Genomic DNA, 26,916 nt, shown 5'->3' on the forward strand with positions numbered 1-26,916 from the left:
GTCCAGAAAAAGACAAGAAATTACAGAACTGTGTGCCGCAGATTACTTGTTCTCTTACTCTAGGATGTAGAACCAAAATGGGAGTAAAATTAGACTAGATTTTCTCCTGTGTCCACTTTATCCTTTATGCAGGCACAAACAGGAGGGTCTACAAATCACATTTGTATTTGGGGCTGAAAGAGTATAATTTCCTACCATTTCATGTAAAAGGAAGGAAAGGATTTACCACTATCAAGTAATGGAGTTACATTATTTTTTTAAAAAGTGAATAGCTGCATTCTACTGCAACAGTAAACCTGAGAAGGCAATTACACAATTCTTCTCCTAATATATGCTGTGTAAGTGCTGTGATGTAACCCTTCATCTGCCAAAAGAATCTTCCCTTCTTCAGTTTCCAAATTAATAAGTAAAGAATTGTGTATGGCTGGTGGGGCAGTTACTTGGCAGTTCACTCCATTGTGCAAGAGTTGTTGTGGAGCAGATTTCTGCTGCTGCTGCTGCTACTACTACGTAATTCCATAGCACTGCTTTCTCTTTCTCACTCTCTCACCATCTGGATTGAGTTAGCTCACTAGGCAGTAGGACTGAGTCTCATTTCCTCCAACCAGTAATGTTATATAGGCAGTGATCTTGGCCTGCCCTAACATAATTGAAAATTATGTGTATTGTAGTCTCGCAGTGCTGAAATGTAGACTCGTAAAAATCTGGAGCTCAGGTAGCCTGTGGAGATTGGATTTGGCATACAATGAAGCTTTTATGTAAAATAAGAATTATAAGCCACCACATTAATATTGTATTATGGCCATGACGGGTCTCTCTTGGGCAGAGAGACTTTTAGGCAAGCTTGAAGCTATTGAAAAGAGCAGATTTTTATCCTTATCAATTGAAGTGGCTCTTTTTACTGGGGATGGCTATAAAGATGTGGAGGGGAGGAATTTGTGAATTTGTCCTTCTCAAAAATGCATCCCCTTTCTTGATTGTGGTGGGCTTAGTTTCCTAGTTTAATATTATGTTATCACAGAAGCTAAGTTGCAGAGAGTAGGCTGTCCCTCGCTCTTTTACAAGTGACTGTTCCCCCATCTCATATTAGTCAGTAGTGATAAAATAGCTCCGTTGTGAGATTGTTTTGTTTTGTTTTGCTGCCATACTTGTCAATAGGTCTCCTCCTCTCTGCTCCTCCTTCTGGTTTGGTTGTCTTGACTATTGGATATTTTGAAATTTTTTTGCATTCAATAGATGAGCAGGGTGGGGGAAAATAAATTAAACATTTTGTTTAAATTACTGCACGAAGTCAAATTCTAGTCTTACTCTTTTTAACTATTTGTATCTAGCATGGACAGTTCAGTGGCAGAATGTTGCTGAACATAGAATTCCACATCTCAAGGATCTCAGCTTTCTCTTCTCTCCTCTCCTTTCTTCCCTTCCCTTCTCTTCTCTTCAGCAATTTTCTGTCTCTCCTCTGCCTTCCAGCAGTTGGAAGTAGAGACTGATGACTCCAAGGTCATGGATATAGTGAATCTGCTTCAGAGATCTCAGTCGGACTTACTGGTCACTGTAAAATATTTTCTCCCCCCCCCCCCAATTTCTGGCTATCAGGCACTAGCCACCAATTAGCTTGAAACCTATCTTCAGCACAGCAGAGACTGGCAACTGTGATGTCATGGTACAGTTAATCCCTCCAGATTTGAAAGAACTGACTGGAGTGCAGAACCCTATCCCCCTCACCAACACATTCAGCACCTTGGATAGTTCTTTCAAACCTGGAGGGGATTGAACACCCCATGAGATCAGTCATCAGTCTTTGCTGTGTTGAAGATAGGTTTCGGGTAAATTGGGGGTTGGTCACCCTAAGAGGAACACAGAAGATTAAATTATATAATTTCTTTGGGCTCAACTGGTGTAACCAAATTAAGAATACATTTGGTATAGTGGTGTGACTTGCCCCACCACTGCCACACAGTTTACACAGTTATTTTGCCCTTTGCAAGGACTTACTACAGCTTCCCCACCCACCCCCAGGCCACCTTGCAAGATTTGTAAAATTTGGTCCCATGTTTCCCCGAAATTAAGACAGGGTCAGATATTAATTTTTGCTCCAGAAAAGGCAATAGGGCTTATTTTCAGGGGATTTTTCATTTTTTTCATGTACAACAATCTTGTTTAGTCATCAAGTCATGTCTGACTCTTTGTGACCCCATGGACCAGAGCACGGCAGGCCCTCCTGTCTTCCACTGCCTCCCATAGTTGTGTCAAATTCATGTTGGTAGCTTCGATGACACTGTCCAGCCATCTCATTCTCTGTTGTCCCCTTCTCCTCTTGCCGTAACACTTTCCCAACATCAAGGTCTTTTCCAAGGAGTCTTCACTTCTCATGAGATGGCCAAAGTATTGGAACCTCAGCTTCAGGATCTGTCCTTCCAGGGAGCACTCAAGGTTGATTTCCTTCAAAATGGATAGATTTGTTCTCCTTGCAGTCCAGGGGACTCTCAAGAATCTCCTCCAGCACCACAATTCAAAAGCATCAATTTTTCGGTGGTCAGCCTTCTTTATGGTCCAGCTCTCACTTCCATACATCACGACAGGAAAAACCATAGCTTTGACTATTCGGACCTTTGTCGGCAAGGTCTCTGCTTTTTAAGATGCTGTCTAGGTTTGTCATCACTTTCCTCCCAAGAAGCAGGGATCTTTTAATTTCGTGGCTGCTGTCATCATCTGCAGTGGCCATGGAGCCCAAGAAGGTAAAATCTGTCACTGCCTCCATATCTTCCCCTTCTATTTGCCAGATGATGGGACCAGTGGCCACGATCTTAGTTTTTTTTTAATGTTGAACTTCAGGCCGTTTTTGGCGCTCACCTCTTTCACCCTCATTAAGAGGTCCTTTAATTCCTGCTCACTTTCTGCCATCAGAGTGGTATCATCTGCATATCTGAGGTTGTTGATATTTCTTCTGGCAATCTTAATGTACAATCTACTATACATTTATTCAGATACAGTAATGTCATCTTCTGGTTGCTGTACAGTGATGGAGAGCGGGCTTTCACTTAACTAGGGCTTATTTTGGGGTCAGGCTTATATTATCAGCATCCTGAAAAATCATACTAGGGCTTATTTTCAGGTTAAGTTTTATTTTCGAGGAAATAGGGTTTTTAACACCCAGGTGTGTGTGTGTGTGTGTGTGTGTGTGTGTGTGTTGTGTGAATTATTACCGTTGTTTATTTGCATTTCTGAGAATGATGAATATTGTTGTAGTCATGTGTAGAATATGTTTTTGCACTGATTTTACCATCTTATCTGATTAGATATCTCCATTTAGCAGTAAGAGTGACCAAGAGTCTATTATTGCTACCTTGAGCTAGAATCCTGTTGGTCTATGCAGCTGCCTAAGGGCAATCACATAAGTGATGTCAGCTGTTCTCCCTGCTGACGTATGCTGGGTTTTCCTTTGGTTGCTCAACTAATCTCATGACCAGTTTCAGAACAAGTAGTGTGGAAAACACAAAAAGGACTTCGATGAATAATCGGGGGCAAAACCTCAGCTGGATTTGGGCTTTTAACATTTCGCTACTGGACTGTGGCTTCTAATTAATATGCATTCTGTTGTGCAGAATTATTGAATACTTCTTCATCTGGCTGTATTTGAGCAGTCCTTCCAAGGGCATAAGCACATTATATTTGTCTCATTTGTGCTTTTGATGCAGCATTCACTAATACTTTGGACTGCAACTTAAATATCTGAATCCCAACCCTCTCTCCAGCCCCCACCCCCAAGCAATTGCCAATCTAGTGAAAGATCTTAGGCCAGGCTTATCCCTACCCTGTTAGTTTTGAATGGTTCATATGTGTATATTTATCTGTCTGTTTGCATTTGTGTTTGTATATGAGAGTGAAAGAGAGAGAGAGAAAGGGGGATGGTAATTCTTACCAAGTAAAGGCTGGTAGAAAAGTTTTTCTGGCTGAAGAGTGACTAGGTAAATTCAGCACATGCTTTCTCAGCGGGACCTGTTTCCTGTGTGTACGCTGAATCCTATCCACTGACCTCAGAATCTAGAATAAACCTTGGCTGCTATTGTTGGAGGGAGTGAGCTGTACCCTATTCCTGCTTGTACATCATGAGCAAGATTGTTTATCGAGTCTCAGTTTCATGGCCAACCCAAGTGACTTATGCAAAGTCATTTAAGGCTGGGAGGTTGCCTGGGTGTCATGGGGCCACATGTTTTCCAACTGACTCTCTTTTATAGCTAGTGCTGATGGACAAGGAGGAAGTGACAGTGTTAGACTAATGGAACTCAAATCCTGTCAGTCTTTTCTGAGACCAGAAGAGAGCAGCATGCAGATCTAATTGATTGTATGTGGGATAACTGTTATAAGTGGTGCTCATCTTTCGATGCCAATATTTCAATATTTTTCTTTAATCTTTTCTATGTTGTAATTCATTGCTGTCTTAGCCTTATTTCGAGCATTTTTAGCCTAAAAACAACTCTGTGATGTGGGAGGAATATTTTCAAAAATGTCAACTGGGCTTCATAGATGAGTGCTGTTTTATCCATTACAATGTTAGGTGTTTATTTTAAATTAGATATTGGAAACTGTGGCTTCCTGTTGAGGACATGTTCCATGGCAAATGAGAACTGATTTATGCATAACGTGTGAAGTGGTCTAGTGTGTGCTTTTTAAACTTAGGTCTCCCCCCCCCCCCCATGAAACCCAACACTGTGGCCATTCAATTTCAAATACTATGGCCCCCAAATGGTGGTAGATGTAATGACCTCCATGGATATTGAGCCAATTTTCTGAGGACATTTCTAAGCAGTAATATCTCAGCAAATAATTGCCAGGTTTAATAGACGATTAGTAGTTGCCTTTCATAAGGAAGCATAATATAAGCATAATATAAGTGGATTGCTTTATTCTAGGAAACAAGAGTATTTCTATTTGTGCAGTTATGGAAATCATGTTTTGCCCAGACTTTTTCCCCCTTTCCATTTTACAGTATTTCTATATTTATGTGCAAGAGATTTACTCTAGCGGCCAATATGTGAAAGATAACATTGATTTAGCCCTTTTATTTCCTGTTTAATTAAACTGTATGAAAATGTTTGCTTGTACCACTTTTGTTAAACATAATTGAAAAAAAGTATTTCTGCATTTTTATTTGTTTTATTTTGTTACATATCTTTGAATTTCACCCCTTTCCCCATGTTGCCTAATATTTGTTTATGTTTTTGCCTTTTTTCTTTTCTGAACTCATTTTTCTTTTTTTCCCCATTTCTGTTCCCTCCATCCAGTATCTCCAGATGAAATGGCCACTGCTTGATGTTCAGGCAGGGAGCCTGCAGAGTAGGCAAGCCCTCAAGGATGCTAGGTCTCCATCTCCAGCACACATTGTTGTAAGTAATTTCAGAAACACTTATTTTTATGTTTTTCTTTTCCATGAGGAGGGGGTTGGGGATGCTTTAACAGTATTTTCTTTTTACCTTTCCCCATCCCTTCATGGAGAAATTGTGGGAATAAGTTCTCAATTGTTATGCTCTTATCCATTATAATAATTTTTTTCTTTGTTCCATTTGGTAAGTGTAGAGGTTTCCTTACTAGGGTAGATAACACTGCTGGCATTCAAATCGAAGTCATGATAAAGATTATTAAAAATACTGAGAAAAGGAAGGTCTCATAAACAACAGACTTCTTATTCATATTTTTCAAATATAGAAAAACAGAAAAAATAAATTTGTAACTACAATGGATGTTAATTATTTTAAATGGTCTCTGGTTTTTGAGACATAGAAAACTGCTCTGTGTGCATACTGCATTTCAATGGAAAAATAATTGTAGTTCGAAAATCATTAAGAAGTCTTTTTATTTGGGGGTACATTGTGTATGTTATGTGTACAAGTGTGTGTGTATTGTGAATGCCTGCAGGGACAGAGGGTATGAGAAACTCCAGACCAGACCTAAAACACAGCTTAATTGTGATTGCTTGACAGCCAGATGTGTTTAAAAATAGCTACTAAGCTTTCTAAAACCCATATGTGGGAACAGTTCTTTAAGAAACCTGTAAAAGCTTTATGGAACAACTTGTTTATCATACCACTATACCCTACTGTATCCATTTTCTTTAAAAAGGACGTTGTAAGGACACAAGCCCAGAGTTATTCATCCAAAGTTAAGTACTTCTCAGTTGCAATAATTTCAGTGAAAGAATGCTTAGCTGTCATGTTACATGCAAGGTAAATCAAAAAACTGCTTAACCTTTTCTAGAAGCAGTATCCTTTGTTTAATTAAGCTGATGAACATAATCACTGGAAGACAGTTCATGGCTCAAACAGTTACAGGAAACTGTAGCTTAAGAAACCAGGGGTTTCCTGTTTAGCCAGGTGTGTGAGAGAATGAGGAAAGGGAATGGGGAAGAGGAAGGTGCTCTCAAGAAAGAGCACATGCCAGGAAGCTATGGCTAGTTAAAATGGCCCATTACTTTCAAACTGAGCCTGTGCAGAGTTTGGTTATTCCCCCCCCCCCGCAATATATTCGTATCTCTGTTCGTTTAAATATGTATTTTCATTTCTTAACTTTAGTATATTTTACTTGTACAGTGAGATGACGTGAACAAGTGAATATTATAGCAAATAACTAGAATTCTAGATTCAAAGAAGCAGCTGCTTGAGAAGACTCTGTAGATCTGTAGCTGATTGACTGAAATCTAGTGTTGGCCATTAGGAATTGGATCTTTGGAATTCTAGGACTTCCAGGCCCAGAAGCTGCCTAGAATCCTCCAGGCAGACCTCCTGGACTGGGAGAGGAGAAAGAATATGACAAAAGAAAATTTCTTTCTACTGCCATTGTTTGCTTCATTCCACAGGCATCAGCCCCTCTGGGAATCAGCTGTCACTGAACTAGGCTCCTCATGGTGCACTAGGGTGATTCCAAGCAAGCAGTGGGACTGAGGGGGGCAGTTCCCTTCATTTCCGCTGGAATGAAGCAGACAGTGGTGGTAGACAGACATCTCTTTTAGTCTTATTCTTTTTCCTGTCCCAGTTCTAGAAGTCTGCCTAAGTTTTTTTAGGTAACTTCTGGGACTGGAAGTTTTAGAATAAAAAAAAAATCCATCCCAATTGGTGATCGCAACAAATTCTTAACCTTGTCTTTTACCTAAGACAGGGGGAGTGGGAGCAGATAAACTCTGGAGACCTTGAGAGCAATTCTCCATCACAGCAATCCACTGGAGGACAACACCAGTCTGCCAAAACAAACAAACAAACAAAAAACCCCACAAACCAGAGATTTCTAGAAATGTACTTCCAATTTCATAAAACTTCCTCTGGGGCATTTTTGCGCAGAGAGAGGAGGCAAGGCCTTAAGTAGATGTTGAAGGGACCCATGGGCTGTAAAACAGGCCCAGGGTTCATAATCAAAGTAATCTAACATAAAGGATAGGTGTATAGCATGAAAGGCCATTATTTAGTTGGTTGGTATAATGGCTGATCCAGTGCCATTACTTCATGGATGGGAAAACTTTTACATCTGGATCCCCGAAAACATTCTGTGGGTTATGTGCTGCTTAATGGGAGGGGAAATTACAAAGAGGCTGAGATACCATTTTCACTCCTCATCTACCTTCTGCATGAGGAAGAAAAAGGAGCAGCAAGTGTTCTCAGTTCAAGACTCAAGATGGCTTCTGATGTACTGGGTGATTACACTGGGTCTGCTAATTTCTCATCTTTCTTGAATACAGAAGGTAAGGGAGGAGTGTTATAACTTAACTATAACAGTCTGTTACATTCTTAGTTGTCTCCCTCTGGAGGCAGGGCTTCATGGATGGGAGGGGGCCTCATTTCAAAGCCTCCTGGATTGGGCAGATTTGCCTGGCATTGACATTTTCCCATGAAGCAAAGGTTCCCAGTCCCTGTTTTAACTAATGATGCAGAAACAGCTCCCAATCTACTGATTCAATGTTTTACATACCCAAGTGAGTCCTTCTTTTACTGCCTGAAGTGCTTCACCTGGACAACAGAGTTTGAGGTAAACAGGAAGCAGATGACAAATGCAAGAGGACTGTGAGGGCTATAAAAAAGCAGATTACGCGATAAAGCTGATACCGAAGAAGCAGACATTGAGGGAGGAGAAGCTCACTTTTCCATGCTATTCCCTTTGTTTAATAAAGCGCTTGTTATGTTCTGAATAAAAATTGAAAGAAGGCCATGCAAATATGTAAGTATGGCTTACTTGCCCCTCTAAAAGAAGCAGAAGGCAGTTTTCTAGGAATTTATTCTCTGTTTTAACTTTTAAAAGGGGACCTTTTGCTTAGTAGCCAGCTTGTTCATAATTACACAGAATGACGGACACTTACTTTTCAAGAACCCTTTTTTGTGAAAAGTGTTCCATTCCTTTGATATGAGCTACAATTCTGAGAAGTAAATATTCTGACTCTGGTTGATTACCCAAGAACATGGGATTATCAAGTCCAGATCATTCCCAAGATACACCTCTGCCTTTTTGTTGTACAAAAACCTACATTTAAGCTCCTTTATACCTGGCAAAAATTATACAATACTGTACTAAAAACTGGAGTTTTCTTCTTAATGTATACGTATATCTTAAAATATCTGAGAAATTGTCATATATTTTTCTTCTTCTGGTAAACAAAGCTTTTGAAATCTTTCTCTCTCTCTCTCTCTCTCTCTCTCTCTCTCTCTCTCTCTCTCTCTCTCTCTCTCTCTCTGCATAAGTGTGTTCAAAAAATTCAATAAATCTAAATCTGAACACTCATGAAAATCAGTAGCAATTTTGGTTTTCAGTGATCCAGAGACAAAATCTAGCCCTATTCAGGCATTGTGGCTGAACATGGACATGGTTCAAAGTATAATAAGGGTGTGTGTGTGTGTGTGTGTGTGTGTGTGTGTGTGTGTGTGTGTGTGTGTGTGTGTGTGTGTGTGTGTGTGTGTGTGTGTGTGGCGCACAAATCTGCAGTGGTGATTGTGATGCTTAAACATTGCTGTGAATTGTTCTGCCTTATTTGTAATACCTGTATAAGGAAGGCTACAGTGTACTGCCGGAAGCTGATAGATTTCTGCCTATGTTTTCTGTAAAAAAAAACACGAGGGTAGAGAGAAAAGTTTTGTAATGGAGAGTGGAGATTTGGATCGGGACTGGCTTCTTGGTAATCACAGTGAGTGATTTTAAAAAGAGTCTCCAGTTTAAGTGATTTGGGCAAGAGATGTTGAAGTAAAATATGGTAGGATTGATCCAGTCCTCAGTACTCTTTGTTTTTTTCCCCTCTAAGAACAAGAATGCTTGGAGTGGTGTCTGTGAGCCCTGGGAATGGCATTGCCTGCCTGCTTTGCCAATGCTGAATATTTCTGTGCTTCTGCCTCTGTCTCTGTATACTCCACATCCTTCATCCACCCTTGTCTTGTTTTGCTTTCTGTGATTTTGATGTTTTGTTGTTGTTGTTTAGTCGTTAAGTCATGTCTGACTCTTCGTGACCCCATGGACCAAAGCACGCCAGGCCCTCTTGTCTTCCACTGCCTCCTGGAGTTTGGACTGGTCAAATGCATGTTGGTAGGTTCGATGACGCTGTCCAGCCATCTCATTGTCTGTCATCCCCTTCTCCTCTTGCCTTCACACTTTCCTAACATCAGGGTCTTTTCCAGGGAGTCTTCTCTTCTCATGAGATGGCCAAAGTATTGGAGCCTCAGCTTCAGGATCTGTCCTTCCAGTGAGCACTCAGGGTTGATTTCTTTCAAAATGGATAGGTTTGTTCTCTTTGCAGTCCAGGGGACTCTAAAGAGTCTCCTCCAGCACCACAATTCAAAAGCATCAATTCTTTGGCGGTCAGCCTTCTTTATGGTCCAGTTCTCACTTCAATACATCACTACTGGAAAAACCATAGCTTTAACTATGCAGACCTTTGTCAGCCAGGTGATGTCTCTGCTTTTTAAGATGCTGTTTAGGTTTATCATCACCTTTCACCCAAGAAGCAGGCGTCTTTTAATTACGTGGCTGCTGTCTCCATCTGCAGTGATCATGGAGCCCAGGAAAGTAAAATCTGTCACTGCCTCCATATCTTCCCCTTCTATTTGCCAGGAGGTGATGGAGCCAGTGGCCATGATATTAGATCAAATGAAGTCTGAGCTATCTCTGGATGCAAAAATGTTGAAATTTAGGCTGTCCTACTTTGGGCACATAATGAAATGCATTCTTTGGAAAATATAATAATGCTAGAAAAGATAGAAGGCAGCAGAAAAAGAGGAAGACCAAATATGAGATGGACTGACTCCACAAGCTAGAGTTTACAAGACCTGAGCAGGGTAGTTGAGGACAGAGCATTTTGGAGATCACTCATTCATAGGGTCACCATAAGTCAGAGGTGACTTGGCGGCACATAACAGCAAATATTAAACAGAGAAGAACTAATGAAAACAGATTGAACCAATAAGAATAGGTAAAGTCATGGATTGTACAGTGAAATATCATTGGCAATGAAAAATATTTTTGTTTGCACTAAAAAGAAATACCCTGTTTAATTGAATTGAACTTTTTAGAGGAGGGCATTCCAGATGTGGGAATTTAACAGCCGCCCCTCTGATCATCATCAGTCTAACCTCAGAAAGGTGTTTTATTCTAATGATGATTGCCAAATATGAGTTCAGCATCCAGGTAGGCTTGTTACAAGAGAAGGGCACACTTTAAATATGTCTGTCTGACATCTATAAGTCTTTAATTGTAAATGTCAACACACTTTGGCTGCTGCCCCAAAACAGACTGTTAACAACTATCATTATTTAAGTAATCATCAAATGTGTTCACTTTTGTTGGTCCCAGCTAGAAGCTTAATACATATATGTTCAATTTACAGAAGATTCTGAGAAGTCTTCAAAGGCCACTTCACATATAGAAATGTGCAAGTGAAATTTTGATGTAGAAAAGTAACTGCATAGCATCATGCTGAGTTCTGAATGTCACCAGAGCATTGCTAATTTGGACTAGATTACCACTTCCTATTAGCCATCACAGCTGGTATACCATCCTATACTAGCAATAGGTGCATGGTATTTCATGTGCCATGAGTCTCTATGGTTGTATCAATTAGCATATCCAGTGCTATAGTTAAATCTTTTGAAAGGGAAGAGATAGTTGAGATATCCAGGTATATGTGTGTAATTGCCTAGGATTTTCTACAACAGTGGTTCCCAACTTTGGGTCCCCAGATGTTCTGGGACTACAATTCCCAGAAGCTGTGCTAGCCAGAATTTCTGGAAATTTTAGTCCAAGAACATCTGATGACCTAAGGTTGGGCACCACTCTCTCTACAAGACTGAGCATTATATACAAAGCAATGCTATATTAGCATAGTTTTTAGTTCTAAACAGGGAACTTAACTTGCAGACATGATCAGCCTTGTTGGTGAGCTTTTCATCAGCCAGTAGTTCAGGTCTTTTGATGACACGAGGACTGAAAGCATAACTCTTAAGTCCCTCCTTCCATTATCTACTCTGGTTCAATATGGGAGGCAAAGACAAATGGATGAATAGTATAGCCAGAGCTGACAGTAATAATCCCATATAGCATCATAGTAAAATTGGTTATTTAATGTGCCACAAGACATGAATAGTGCAGAGATTGGAAATACTGTAATTTTTTGACTGAAGTCTTGTAGCAAGCATGATCAGTGGCTATGCTAACTGGAGGATTCTTCATGATAATAGTCTTACACAAAAAAATAATAAGTTGTCTTAAGCTGTAGCATAGCACCCCACTGTAAACTATAATGGGGCAGGGAAATGGGACTTGTGAGAAAGGCTTCACAGAAGAGGTAGGCATTAGCAAATTTGAGAGAAGTGAAAGAGATGCCATCATGGAGGTCACTTACTTTGCATTTCTTTCTCTCACTTTGCATACAGAAGCTATTATTTTTGTCTGACATCTTAGCTGTCATCCAGCTAACACCTCCCCCCTGCTATTCTTGGATTTCATGCAGTGTGTGTACCTGTGTCAGTTCTTTCTTCTTTCCAAGTTCTTCAAAGGTACCATCTTTGCACACAGGCTGCATGTTGAAATCTACCCGGATCATGTGGTACTACAAAGGGAAGGGATTGTGCATGTTTCATTTCATTCCTCACTATGAAGAATGCTGCATAATATAAGGTCATGGAGGGCTGGGTATTAGCATGCGTTGCAAAAGGGCAGGTTTTGGCATACAGACAATGCAGACAGCATTGTAGCCTACTATGAATACTGGATGGGATGACAATTATTGGTTCCATGTGATTCACAAAGGAACTGTTCGGAGTTGTTTGGACCACATTAATCCTTATGAATTATAAGGTGCACACAATATTATTTAAGTGGATGTTAATGAAATTCATGTGTATGCCCTCTGAATATGCAGATGCCATCAGGACACATGCAGGGGGCAAGGCTAGGGTAAATGTGAAATATGGTACATGTGGCTCTTGAAACATAGTTCTTACCTTTCAGTGTGTGTCTACATAAACAGAAAGGAAATAACTATATTGCTGTTCGACATTTAGTATCACGACCATCCTCTCAGAAGAGGAAACAACTGTTTTCACATGATACTTTACTTTGTAACTCCATCCCAGTGTGTGTTATGAGTCTTACGACAGGATCATGCTTTTCCCTGGTGACATACCTGAAGTGTCTTCATGCAGCAAAATTGCCCAAACTGAAGTTGATTTCCCAATTTGTTTCTACAAGAGCAAATAATTTCTCTAAAATGGAGGAGATGCTTTCCAGCAAGAGAAACAGCAAACATTCACAGTTGATAGAGGATTTGTTCTGTGTCATTTTGATTGTTGATTATTTTTCTGTTCAGTTGTTTTCAGGAATGTGTGTATCCATACATATGCATTTGTGGCAGTTCCTGCTATTTTTGAGATACTTGCTTGGCTCCTTATATAAGCCATATGTCAGCTGATGTGAGGATGGGAACATGTAGCCCTGCAGATGTTGCTGGACTACAGATATCATCAGCCCTAATCAGCATGGCCAGTGGTGAAGGTTGGTAGTGTCTGCAGGAGGTGATACTTTCCTAAGAATGCATTGAAGGATTGCTTTGTCAGCATTAGCATTTACTATATGGATTGGGTTGAAAGAGTTCTCAGTTTAACTTCAAAATACTTTGTATATATCCAAGATGCCTCTTCCCCAGTAAAAGTACTATGTGTTCAGTGTGTAATCCCGGAGGACAGTAGTGTTTGTGGGTTTTTGGAGGGCCTTAGTAACTACGGTAGATTGCTTGGCATTACCAGTGGTAAATGCTTACTTGCCAGTGTAGAATTCATTTACCAAGAAAGGTTATTTTCATCACAGCATATGCATTGTGTCTTCATTATGAGTAATAATATTCTTGGCTGTAGACAGAGCCTGTATGGGGGTGAGATAGCAGGGCCTTTTGGCCAGGGTCCAACCTTCTGGAAGGCAGTGTGGCTTATTTCCTAGTGATATGATTGCCTACCTTTTCCGTCCTCATGCCCTACCTTTTCTCTCCAACTGCCTGCAAGCTTCACAGACTAGACTGAGTTTGTCCTCTCAAATATTACTTTATTATTCTACTCATTTATTTTATATATATTGTATCCTCGTCACTGCAGAGCAACAAAAGGTAGGTTAGAACAGATTCCATAGAACAAGCTATGGACATCTTGGCAGAGCAGAAAGAAGACCTGAACTCCAGTCTTAAATAACAAACGCATGCTGCGCAGTAAATAAATTTATACAATCAGGTGCTAAAATGTTACGATTGAATAAAGAACTTAGTTATAACATTGATGGACCTCTCTGGACTGAGTATGCAAGTCCTCTATTTTAATGCTTGTCCTCAGCAAAAATGTGGTCATTAATTGTGCTGTGTAGCTACATAATGCTGAAATTTCATAATGTATTCAAAGTTATTCACAGTGTCTGTGGCTCGCTAAGCCCTAGGAAAGAAAAGGTGTTACTCTTTATATTATAATATGGTGCTCCGATCACCAGATCAATATAAGAAGCTGACAAAGTGCAACCCAAAATTCTTACAACATGGATCATTACAATAAGTTAACAATTTATTTAAAAAAGAAGCAACAGCCGCTGCATCTCTCTGTAATCTCTCACTGAATGATAAGTCTAGGATATCAGAGTGTTTTCCAGTGAATAGACACTGCCATGTAAAGTCCTGAAAAGACAAACCAAGTACAGCTGTTGAGTGTATGCTTCCTACCATCTGTTGAGAGTTCACGTCTTCTATCGGATTACACTGTTGTTGAATGTCAGTGCATTGCCTTAGAAGGCATGGCCTTGGGCATTCCAGAACCTTGGCATTTTGGAAATCTTCATTCATATCCTAAGTTTGAAAATCAATGATGGAAATAGCCCGAACAAAGCAGTGCATAGCACTTCAGTAGCATGTCACTATTCTGATTGGGTTTATTCAGTTTCTCTTCATTTTAAAGGGTACATTCTGAGTGTCATGTAAACAGGTGGTTTCCTAGGGCAATTTGCTTCTTTTGATAGCTTTACTTCCTGGGCAGTGTGATATTTGATTTTTTAAAAAATAACCAGCAAACTACTAACTAGCAAAGGATGTGAGAACAATGGAAAAACAACTTGGATGTGACATTGTAACAGCAAAAAGCTGGGGATTTTTTCTGAATGAAATACTATGCTAGAGTGTCCTTTTGACACTAGTTTTGCATTTTAAAGTTAATCAACATATAGTTGAGACCTGAATTAGCATGTGCTTAACTTTTTCTCATTGCTTTTATAACAGAGTAGATGTCATCAGGGCTGTTCTTACTTTGGATGCAGCAGCTCTAAATGACAATGTTGTGTTGCACCCAAGAGTGTTCACAGAAATAATTAACAGTGTGTGTGTGTGGGGGTGTGTGTATTACTAATACCTATGAGTTGCTGAGCAGACTGTTGTTTTTAACTATGTAGATTTAAAGAAATGCCAAGTTTCAGATTTGGGGGTGGGTGGGAGTGCCTTTACATCCCTCTATGGACATCCATGGATGCATCCAAACCATTCCCTTAGATTACTCACAGTAGGCAGTCTAAGGTGTCAAAATCATGTGGTAGAGAACTGACTCAAACAATACTGCAGTGTTTGCACATATTGTTGTAAACACAGAAGCTCCTAGATAGGGGTTCAAAATTCATAGTAAGTAGAAGAACCAGAGTTTCTATGAATGCTCTGACAGAATGTTCTCTCATGAGAATTTCAGCCATTTTGTTTCAATTTGATAACAATATGTTTCTTTCAAAAACAATTGAAATTTCATAAAAATTCTTATGGGTGAGGTTCAGGGGTCTTCTGGTAATCTTACTTTAGAAATGACTGGCAGTGTAGGCATATGTCCTGTCTTTCATTGCACAACCCTTGCGATAGCAGCAAGCTTGAAGAACATGTTAATTCAGGCTCTAGGAAAATGTCATAAAGTAACTGCTCCCAGCGAGTTTTTTTCAGATAAGAAAGGGTGAGCAATCAGTGAAGCTGGAAAAGGATATGGAAGTGTATAATAGAAAGAAAATACAAATATAGTATGTATTTGCTAAGCTATGGTGAGCTCAAAAATACAAAATATAGAAGAAAATCTATAAGACCAAGAGAGAAAAATGGAAGCTTTTTTAAAATGGGAAAACAAAACTTTGGGGGAATTGAACATTTTGGGGCAATAATACCTGTGCTTTTTTCCTGGAGCTGACTATAAAACCAGAATACATTTCTTGGAATACTTTTTTTTATAGAAGCATTGAGATATATTTCTTTTTTTTACTTCCCTAGTAATAGAAGGCCCATTTGCAGAATTTTCTCCATCATGTTTGGTTAGTATTTATGTGGTGCTGCCACGGCCACCACTGTCACCTCCAAGGATGACACAAAGATATAAGGCATCGAGGAGAAGGAAGCAAAAAAAAAAAAAGTGGTTGGGCTGTCAGCATTAAGGAAATTGGGGGAGATACTGTTCTGCCTTTCTTGCTGCTTACAGTGGTGGTGCAAGAAAGAAAAAGAAATAGGGGAAGAACCAAGCTGCATCTCAAAACCGCTTCTAAAGGTGAGCCTCATCTTTAAGAAACTGTTGGAGAGTTTCATCTTTCCTTGAATAAATTTGTTGAAATTGCACTCCTCCTAGAGAGTTTCAGGAGGCCATTTGTGTATACCTAGAGTTATTATGTGTAATATGAATTGCATCTCTCCACTGGGATACCAAGGACACCTGTGATCACAAAAGCTCTATGGAGCACATGTAGAAATCTGAATTGAGGTGTTGGTTAGCAAAGCTGATTATCGCCTTTTGTACAGTTAATGCTTAATATGTCATAGCAATATTATTTCCTTGAGAAAGATAATTTGAATGTCCAGTGAAGCAAACACTTTGGCATATCTAAAAAATATACTCATGGATCACCATGGCTTCCTTCTGGTAGGTAAAGAGGCCTTGTGGAAGAGTATTCAGATTTTTCAGGTAAGTTACATAAACCAAGCATGCTAATATGTGTTTTAGGTTGCAAAATGTGTGGGTAACAATGATATTGTATTGGAAACTGGTGAAATAATATGCAGATCCCATGTGCCTTGCCACCCTAGTTTACTGACTGGTTTTCAGAACTTACTCATTGGTCTGCTCAGGTTTTCTACATATTCATGAAATGCTGGGAATTGTTTTTAGTTTTTAAAAAGCCTTGTATTCTGTAATATGAGACGTCTTCATAACAGGCTGTTGTATGGCTCATAATGAAGATCTGTGGTTTTTTGTGGTTGTCATTCTGTTCCGTCCCAAAGGTTGCCAAATCAATGTAGGAGGCTTGGTTAGGTTGCCTGATACAAGACTGCTGTACACAAGTTGCAAAAATTGCACAGAGTCTGAAGTCACTGAAGACTTTGGGATTAAATAATCATAGATTGGCATATTCATGGTATATATAGTACTGTATAGGAAATAGGTGTGCAGGAGCAGCACTGGTATGAAAAGGACACATACTGAATGAGTATCTTGGTAAGATAAAGGGTACTGTATAGAGACAAGATCCTTGTCACTTAGCAATTTGAACAGAGTGAGAGTTTTGTACTGTGTTGAAGTAAAATTCACCCTCTGTATATACTTAATGTGGCTGGGGAGATGCCTTGATTCAGGAACTTTAGGAAGGTAATAGCACTTCCTTCCCCAATTCCTGCTTTCTGAAACCCTCTCAATCATGTAAAATCTGGCTAATTTCACACCCCACCAGTACCAATTTTGTGGCTGCACCCAGGTTTGCTCAACTCTATCGTTTGCCAGAAAATCCACTGCTAGCTCCTGAACATTTTCCCATAGCTCCTGTGAACCCAAGACATACTTCAATATCAGATTTTTAAAAAAGACTTTTTTAAAAAAAGTTTGGACCATTCACATTTTGTGGAAGGCTAATGAATATGCAGTGGTGTGTGTATTACATGTAAGAGTGTGCTCTGTCATGTTTTTGGACTGTAAACACAAAAAGAGCACACCCCTAACTACATGTTTGGAAATAGCTCCTGCAGCATGCCCAATGTTTCTCTCTCAGTTTTCAAATATATTTTTCTGGTTGACAAATCAATTAATTGCTATGAAAAATGTTGAATGTGCAAAAAATATTAATTGGCCTTGAGTTTTTTTAAATGCAATAGTATTTGGCTACTGTCTCTTGAAAGCTAATTTTGACGTGTCGATGGTGAAATACTGTTGATTACTAATTCTTTTATTTCTGTTAGTAGTGGTTCGGTTAGCAATAGTAATAATTCTCATCATAATACTACCAAGTTTAAGTGCTACAAGGCAGTGACACTGCTAGAATGTTGTCCCATATATTTTTATACTGTTGGCATTCCTGTTCCTAAGTAACTATAAACTTACATACTATTGGTGTGATCTTCAAGCTGCCATTCTGTCACTGCCTATTGCTACTTGTACAAGCTGAACACTTAGGGGTCTGCACTTTATTACCACAATTTTAATGGACCATGGCACATTACTTGGGGTTATTAAATGGGCCACCCAGAAGGAAGTTGTGAGCCTTTTTCCCTAACAGTGTGCAATAGCTCATTAGCACTTGGGTATTGTCTGCAAAGTTTGGAATCTCAATACAAACTGCAGGGCTATTGAACTTTCAACCCTGGATTGCCAATACTAAAACCTGTTTAAGCAAGTCTTCCTTTTACGATAAGAGTATAAATATTCATCTGAGTTGACATTTATTTCTCATACTTAGGATATCTAGCAATAAGTTGGCTTAGCAAGTATTTAGATTCTTTTAACACTGCCAGGGTTGACACAACATGAAACCAAGTTTTTTTAAAAAAGCTGGAGGATTCATGTTTTCCTAGATTTATTATCATAATTCATTCACCACCAAATCACAGTCTTGTCATTAACATCCACGATTTAATATACTGAAGGACGTGCAAGGCCTAACCCCCAACCCAATTTTAATTGTCAAAGTGCAGCCTTGAAACACATGAAGAAAGCAGAAGTTGCTGCTGACATATTCATTACCCTTCCCCCTTAAACGCATAGAAATGGTAACTAGCTCTGGACACCTGATAAGGAGAAGGAAGATGTCCAGACATGAGTGCATGGCTTTCCATTGACACTGAACACAGGCAGTTCTCATTTTAGATAATGGTGAAATAATTGTACAAAAGATGGACTATATCCTGCACCCAGTATTGACTGTGATAGAGGTGTACCGTTTCATTGCTGTTGGTAGTATACTGTTATTAGATGTTTGTGCTTTTAGCAACTACAATATTATTTTTATTAATGTGTGGAGTGCACCATAGAAAGAGCAGAGTAGGAGCTAGGTTATATTTCTTTAAACTATAACATGTGAAGTTTTCTTCCTTTTAGTGTTTTCTTAGGGATTATATAGAGGTGTGGACTTACATAGTTAACAGACTATGAAAGTCTAGGAAAGTCAGAATGGTCTAGGACAGGGGTCCCCAATCTTTTTCACCCCACAGACTGGCTGGGGAAGGTGGGGCACCCCCCGCGCTCATGCGCAAACAGTGGCATGGTGCTCGCATGGGAGCGTGCACATGTGCGCAAATCAGCTCTGCGGGGTGAGTGCATGCGGGGGGTGGGCAGGAGGTCTGTCTCAGCGGACCAGTCCAGCTCAGGCCACAGACCGGCACCGGGCCACGGACCAGGGATTGGGGACCTCTGGTCTAGGAAAGCCTTTCTAAAGCTTGCAGAATGCTGTTCTATGTTTATTGTACCTCATTGCTGAGAAAAGAATGAAAGGGAGAAAAAAAAATAAAAAGGGACAGGGGGACCTCCACGAAGAGAATGACAGGGTTTGATATAAACCAGCAGGACTGCATTTCTGCCATTATTCAACAGTAAACCCTTTCACAGTACCATATGCTGTGCATTCCATCACAACAGTGTAGGATGTGATATAGTTAAAGCACATTCTGCAAACAGGAAATGCTGGTAACCACGATGTGTGCTTTTCATGGAGATAAAGTAATAGGAGAGAGTTTCTAAAATACTGCAGCCTTGCGAAAGGGAGGGAGGAAGGGGGAGATAGACTGGGTAAGTAATCGAAATTTCAGACCTAAATTACCAATCTGCCCGAAAGGGAGGTACAAAGTGAAACAATTGTTGAAATAGTAGGCAACAGGGGAAGGAGCTTCTCTCCTTTAAGAGATTCACTGTCACTAAATTTTAATGTGGCTCTCCCTTGCCTTCCTCAAGAAGAATGTATGGGCTTTAATTCCCCTCCCCCCAGTGTTTTCTTCACCCAGCCTTTATTTTCATTCCAAAAAAAAACTACACAAGGTCCATTTTTAAATGTATGCATACTATTAAATGAAAACCTATTAGATTTTTCACTCCTCTGCCTCATCCCAGCTTTGGCATGCACCACGAACACTGATATTTTTAAAAAAATGTTTGGTTACTTTTCTTGGCAACCTTTTGGAAACAGGAATTATAATAACTCTTGCAGGCAATAATCCAAGAAGAAAAAGAGATCCAGCAGCTGGAGAGAAACTTTGAATCATAAACAGGCACCTTCATTTTAATAAAATAAATGAAGTGAAGCCTTTTGAGCTCTGGGCAGATTGTGTTGGTGCAAAGCCGACTTTACCATTGGTAGTGAAAATTGACAGGCTGAGAACTGGGACATAAACAAAAAATGTCAGCCCCTGGGAGTCTTGTTCACTAGACAATGTCTCAATTGTTTCCTTGATTTTTTTGCAGGCAGCAGGGGATATTGAGAGATTAACTGTTTACCATCCATACAGCCTTTAGTGGTGTTTGCAGAAAGAGGTGGCATAAAACAGTGGTTTTGCTATTGGGTGATAAGAAAAAGGTCACTCTGTTCTCCACATGTTTGTCTAGTATGCATGTTGAATGTTCCTTGTGTTTAAAAGTTCGCTGTCCTTTTACAAACTCTTTGCCTTCTGCAAAGGAGGTTGTTTAAAAAGCATTGGGATCGAGGAAAAGACAAGGAGGGCATTAGTGTTTTGTGAGTGGTGGTGATTTTAATTTTTAAAGTTATTTTTTTAAATTGTATTTGAAAGATAGTATCATGCCTGCTGGAAGTTTGGGAAGGCAATCTAGTGTTGACAAGGCAGTTTTGAAATAGGGTGAAATTTGAGAAGTAACGTGTTGCCTCACCCTGTATTATCCATTTAACTGTCAAAAATAAACTTTATCTGATGGAGGGGGAAAGACTAGCCACTTAGACCTCTTCTTATACTTGCACTTTCTTCATTGCAAAAACAAGCAACAAAAATCCATGGAATTTCAGCTGTTTGTGAATCTGCTTCGGAAGATGGGATTCTGCAAAACCTTTCTGTCAGCATCTTTTAAATGTGTGTTTTGTGGCAGGAAGGAAAGGAATGGAGGGGAGGGGAAGGGAATAAGAGAAGAGAAAAGTTGTTTCTCCAGGGCAGAAAGATGTAAAGCATAATTCAAGGCTAGAACCCTGTTTTGTAAATCCCCCTCCCCACCTCAAAGTTAGGCCCAGAAGCCCATGTTTTCTGATAAAAGTTGTAAGTTGCTATGATGGAAGAGAGAGACTTGATTTACTGAATAGTGAATATGAAATGCATGTACTTGTCTCTGTTTTCCTTCATTTTGCAACATTTTGAGTCTGGTTTTTTCCCCATTCTTTATTCCCCCCTCCACTCCTTTTGCGTCTTCTCTTGTTTTTCAGTCTGTTACTTGCATTTTCTAGTCAGCTAAAATCTGCACTGCAGTGCCTCCTTTTTCCTGTTAGATAGGAGGTCACTACTTCAGTTAATGGTAAACCTAGGACATGATTTTTTTAAAATTATCTCTTAGAAATAAATTTACCTTTATATATAAATGTAACCAATTTTAAATATTTTATTTACAATAATAAGCAACCCAATTATTATTTTGAGCAGGCTAATAATTATTATATTATGGTGGTTTCAACTGTTCCCTTGCAATGCCAGTTTAGGTGCCAATGCTTTGATTTCTTCCCAGTACCAGATTTCTTCAAACATATTACTGTTGATATGTGGCACACATGAAAATCAATGTGGATTGGTTGTCTACACTGAAGCAAATATACTACTCAAAAGGAAACTAGATAAAATCACTGATGTGTGTTAAAGCAACTATGGATTAATACCATAATGATTAATTATTATGTGCTATTAAGGCAATTTTTACCTATGGTTATCATCACCAGGATTTCCTAGGTATAAAATGCTCAGAAGTATTCTGCGACTCCCTTATTCTGGTGGCACTCTGGAACACAGACCTTGCGCAAGGCTGCACTGGCTAACTCCTCTACTGGTGAACATTGTGGGGGAATCAGGCCCTTAGTGTTTCAAGCAATCTAGCTAGCTAATAACATAATTGTGAATGGTGATTTGTAAGTTAGATCCCCTCAGTTTCCAGGACAGAACATCTAGCAAGCTATGTACAAAATTGCAGCATTAAGAACAATGATCCTGGTTCTTGGGGAAATGTTGGCCCTCTGGGTGTTTTAACTACAACTCTCATAATTCCTTACCTTTGACCATGCTGTCTGAATTTTTGAAAGCTAAAAGCTGAAACAGTGGCGGATGCTAGGTTTCCTATCCCTGACCACTTGAAAGCAGCTAATGCTGGTGGTACCCATGTGAATGTGTTTAGATCTAAGGTGTAAATCAATGTTCCAAAGTATTTTGGAACATGTGATCTAAGTTAAATAGTGGGTTATCATGAGCAGCTAATTGCCACACAAGACAACTCCTTTGTGAACCTATATTACTATTAACTGTGTGAAGTAAATTGCACTAGGCATTTGTGCCCCCAACTCCCAACCCAGCCAGCCTATCTAGAAGGACACCATGGTCGATGGTGTCAAAAGCTGCTGAGATGTCCAGGAGTATCAACAGGGTCACACTCCCCCATCTCTCTCCCAGCAAACGTCATCATACAGGGCGACTAAGGCAGTCTCTTACCAAAACCTGGCCTGAAACCCGATTGAAATGGATCCAGAAAATCCATTTAATCCAGCAGCGCCTGCAGTTGCCCAGCCACAGCCCGCTCCAACACTTTGCCCAAATAATAATAATAATAATTATTTATTTATTTAATTAATTTATATGCCGCCCACTCTACCCAAAGGTCTCTGGGCGGCTTACAACAATTAAAATTCAATACAATAAAATAAGGGAGGTTTGCCACTGGTTGGTAGTTAACCACCAACCTTGGGTCCAGGTTAGGCTTTTTTAGGAGTGGCTGAATTACCGCCTCTTTCAAGGTGGTAGGGACCAGTCCCTCTCTCAAAGAGGCGTTCACGGCCTCCTGAACCCAGATGCAACCCCCCCCCGGCAGATCTTCCCAAGATGGGCAAGGGTCGAGCGAAGTGGTGGTAGAACAGACAGATACAAGCACCCTGTCCACATCCTCAGGTCTCAACAATTGAAACTCATCCATTAATACTTGACCTAAGCACAGCACACTGGACACATCCTCTGATTCTGTAGTAACGGTGGAATCCAACCCACTGCGAATCTGAGCGATTTTCTCCTCAAAATGAATGGCAAACTCATCACAGCGAGCTGATGAGCAGTCTAGGACCTCCACCTGATTTCCCGGTTGAAGAAGATCCCGGACCACCTGAAAAAGCTCTGCTGGACAACATTCTAAGAAAGCAATATGGCTGGAGAAATATTGCTGTTTCGCCAGCCATATTGCCACAAAATAGGCCCGATAATGGGTAAGTTGTGTTGATTGGGCTCCCAGTGGGATTTCCTCCATCTGAGCTCCAGCCGTCTCCCCTCTCGCTTCATCGCCCACAATTCAGAAGTATACCAAGGAGCTGTCTGGGCTCTGAGTGCAGGGAGAGGGCATTTAGGTGCAATTGTGTCAACTGCCTGATTCTTCCTATTCCATAGGGTGACCTGAGCTTTGACAGGAGCGCCGGACATATCAGATGGATAGTCCCCTAGAGCACTGGTTCTTAACCTTGGGTTACTCAGGAGTTTTGGACTGCAACTCCCAGAAGCCTTCACCACCAGCTTTGCTGACTGGGGTTTCTGGGAGTTGCAGTTCAAAAGCATCTGAGTAACAAAGGTTAAGAACCACTGCCCTAGAGCATCCGGGAAACCATCCTGATCCATTAGTCTCTGAGGGTGGATCATCTTAATAGATGCCCCACCCTTGCAGAGGGGAGAAGAAGCTAATAGACTAAACTTGACCAGGAAGTGGTCTGACCAATGGGGTCAGAACTATCCCATCCACATCCAAACCGCCATCTTCCAGTCCCATTGAGAAAACCAGGTCCAAGGTACTGTATGGCCCTTGTCATGTGTTGGGCCAATGACACATTGAGATAGCCCCATGATTGCCATGGTGGCCATGAAGTCCTGAGCCACCCCAGTCGAGGCAGCCTCAACATGGATGTTGAGGTCCCCCAGCACCAACAACCTGGGAGTCCTCAACACCAGTTCTGAGACTACCTTCATCAGCTCAGGCAGGGAGACTGTTGGTATGCAGCAAGGTGGGCGGCACAATAACAGAATCCCCAATCTGTCTCGTAAGCCCAACACACAATACAGGCCCTCAAGATGTCTTCTCAAAGGGATAGGAAGCCTGGTCAAAGAGATAGGACTCCGATAGACTATAGCAACTCCCCCTCCCCGACCCTCCAAGCAACATTGGTGCTGGACTAAGTCCCCAGGCGGACACAGCTGGGAGAGGGTCTGTGTTCGCCTGGGACACAGTCCCTATTCTAATTCTAATGATCTATTCTAATTCCTTCTTTTACTGTTCTTCCTACTCTCAATATTCTTCTGATTTCCTGAATGCAGTCTCCATTTGGATTGATAATTGAACCAAGGTATACAAAATCTCTAACTATTTCAGTGTCTTCATTGGAGATCAGTTGTAAGAAAACTTATTCTACATATAGAACTGAACGGTACCACAAATCACTCCCTTATAAGCTGGTGTTATCTCATGCAGTTCATCTAGGTGTTTCTGATACTCTACGGCCTAGCCCTATTTATGCAATTGTTTGTTGTTAAGTTGTATCTGACTCTTCGTGACCCCATGGACCAGAACACACCAGACCCTCCTGTCTTCCACTGCCTCCCAGAGTTTGGTCAAATCCATGTTGGTAGCTTCGATTGCACTGTCCAACCATCTCGTCCTGTCATCCCCTTCTCCTCTTGCCTTCACACTTTCCCAACATCAGGGTCTTTTCCAGGGAGTCTTCTCTTTTCATGAGATGGTCAAAAATATTGGATCCTCAGCTTCAGGATCTGTCCTTCCAGTGAGCACTCAGGGTTGATTTCCTTCAAAATGGATAGGTTTGTTCTCCTTGCAGTCCAGGGGACTCTCAAGAGTCCCCTCCAGCACCACAGTTCAAAAGCATCATTTTTTCGGCGGTCAGCCTTCTTTATGGTCCAGCTCTCACCTCCATACATCGCTACTGGGAAAACCATAACTTTGACTATGCAGACCTTTGTCAGCAAGGTGATGTCTCTGCTTTTTAAGATGCTGTCTAGGTTTGTTATCGCTTTCCTCCCAAGTAGCAGGCGTCTTTTAATTTCATGGCTGCTGTCACCATCTGCAGTGATCATGGAGCCCAAGAAAGTAAAATTTGTCACAGCCTTCATATCTTCCCCTTCTATTTGCTGGAGGTGATGGGACCAGTGGCCATTTTTTGAAAGGAGATGATGGGACCAGTGGCCATTTATGTAATATATTTGAGCAAATATTTGAAATGGCATATTCATAGTGGCTAAAAGTATGAGTAGGGCAGTCTGAAATTCAAGTCTTGCTTAAGGAGGGACTTGCCAGTTCGCTTAGGGCAATCCATTTTCATTAGAACATCACCAGACATACACAGTCATGCTTGGACATGCTCACATACATGTGTGTTTGCACTCTCACACATGCACACACATACACAACCTGCAATGTGGGAATATTAATACTGACTTATTTTAAAAAGTTCTTGAGATGATTGGAACAAGAATGCTCCTAGCATTATATCAGTGTCATTTTGTTCTGTGCCCGTCAGCACACATAACTATATTGACAAAAACTGTAACTCTAAGACTAATTGGGATAAACTGGAGTTGAATGTCATCTGCCTATATCTTGTAAGGGAGAGATGGCTTTCAGACTTTCCTTTCCCTATCTTGTGATTATTTGCAGGATACTCTACCATGAAAACATGGCAAGGTGAAATCCTGCAGATTGTCACATTGCATACTTCAGTATTCTCGGTCAGTAGTTGACAGGAAGTACATAAGCCTTGAACTATTACAGCATGACTAAAATATGTCATAGAGTAACGTACATAATGAAAACTTGCCCTCGCCTCTTTCTCCTTCCCATGCCAAGATAAATATTGGATACAAAGGCCAGGTTGCTAAAGCTATCTGAACTGTACAGAAAAACAAAGTGGCCAGACATAAAAATCAGAATATTCAGATGTGTGTATCAGATGGATGCAAAAATTACTTTTATTCAAGGACATTAGTACCCCTTTTTCTTGACCTATGAATGCAGATTTTTTTTAAAACCCTCTAGTTTTTTCTTCAAATAATTGTTTAAATAAAGACAGGCTATCCCCTCACAAATTTTGATGCTATGCTGCACATGAAGCTATCAGATTATAAACCATTAGTTTATCTGATGTTATGCATTTCTTAAAATATGATTTCTTGCATATGATACATAGCCCATAGTTTAGAAAAAGGTTCCAGTAGCATTACCTTCTGTAGCTGTGTGTGATTCGGTATGTATTTATGTTTCTGTTGCTATTATTTGTGAAGTTCAGTAATTGCTTTTGATTCTCTGGAGGCACGTGTCAGGAATCATCTCTGTGTTACTAGTCTAGTTCAACAAGTATGCTGTAGAAACGGAAGGTTCTGTTATCCATCAGATTTTTCTGTTCCATTTGTTGCAGATGAAAGGCGAATGAATTTAGTGCTCACTTTCTTCTTACTCTGACAGTTATTGATCCTCTGTGGATCTTTACAGTTCGCAATCTGATCCTGCGATGACACAGGGAATTCCCAATTTGTTGTAATAACTGAGTTTTCTGTTGTTGCTGCTGCGAAGATTGTGTCACTTGGCAATGTTTCAAATGCAGTTCTTCATATTTTCTGCTGGTGCATCTTAATAAGCTAGACTTGCTTTCCTTGCTTTGAAAGAACTTCAATAGAAAAAAACCCTACTTGAACATGTTTAAATAAACTAGTTGCTTTGTTGGAAGATTCTAGTGCAGTGATTGGAACACCCAGAAGGGTTGGTGCTCAAAACTCAACTCCCAGCTCTTGCTATGCTGTACCCACTCAAGTACTGAATCCTTGCAACAAAGCTTGGACATGCTCACATATATTCTCGTAATGTCTTCTAAGCCACACATGCCTCTGTTTAATTCTGTTCCTATTTCTCAAGAAGGCAGGGTGAC

At 40.3% G+C, this 26,916-nt stretch overlaps 1 protein-coding gene across 46 annotated transcripts in view; it reads left to right on the plus strand.

The window, feature by feature from the left end:
* Positions 1–26,916, plus strand: part of TCF7L2 (transcription factor 7 like 2) — a 228,131-nt gene that overhangs the window by 86,153 nt on the left and 115,062 nt on the right. For all 46 annotated transcript variants that reach the window (XR_013543150.1, XR_013543152.1, XR_013543154.1 and 43 more), the window contains exon 4: positions 5,286–5,387. Coding sequence is in view for 41 of the 46 variants with exons in the window: in XM_078389547.1 (XP_078245673.1) it covers positions 5,286–5,387 (102 nt within the window). In the remaining 5 variants the exon portion in view is untranslated. The remainder of the gene's footprint in view (positions 1–5,285; positions 5,388–26,916) is intronic.

Source organism: Pogona vitticeps, chromosome 3 (genome assembly GCF_051106095.1).
Source record: "Pogona vitticeps strain Pit_001003342236 chromosome 3, PviZW2.1, whole genome shotgun sequence".
Classification (NCBI taxonomy): Eukaryota; Metazoa; Chordata; class Lepidosauria; order Squamata; family Agamidae; genus Pogona; species Pogona vitticeps.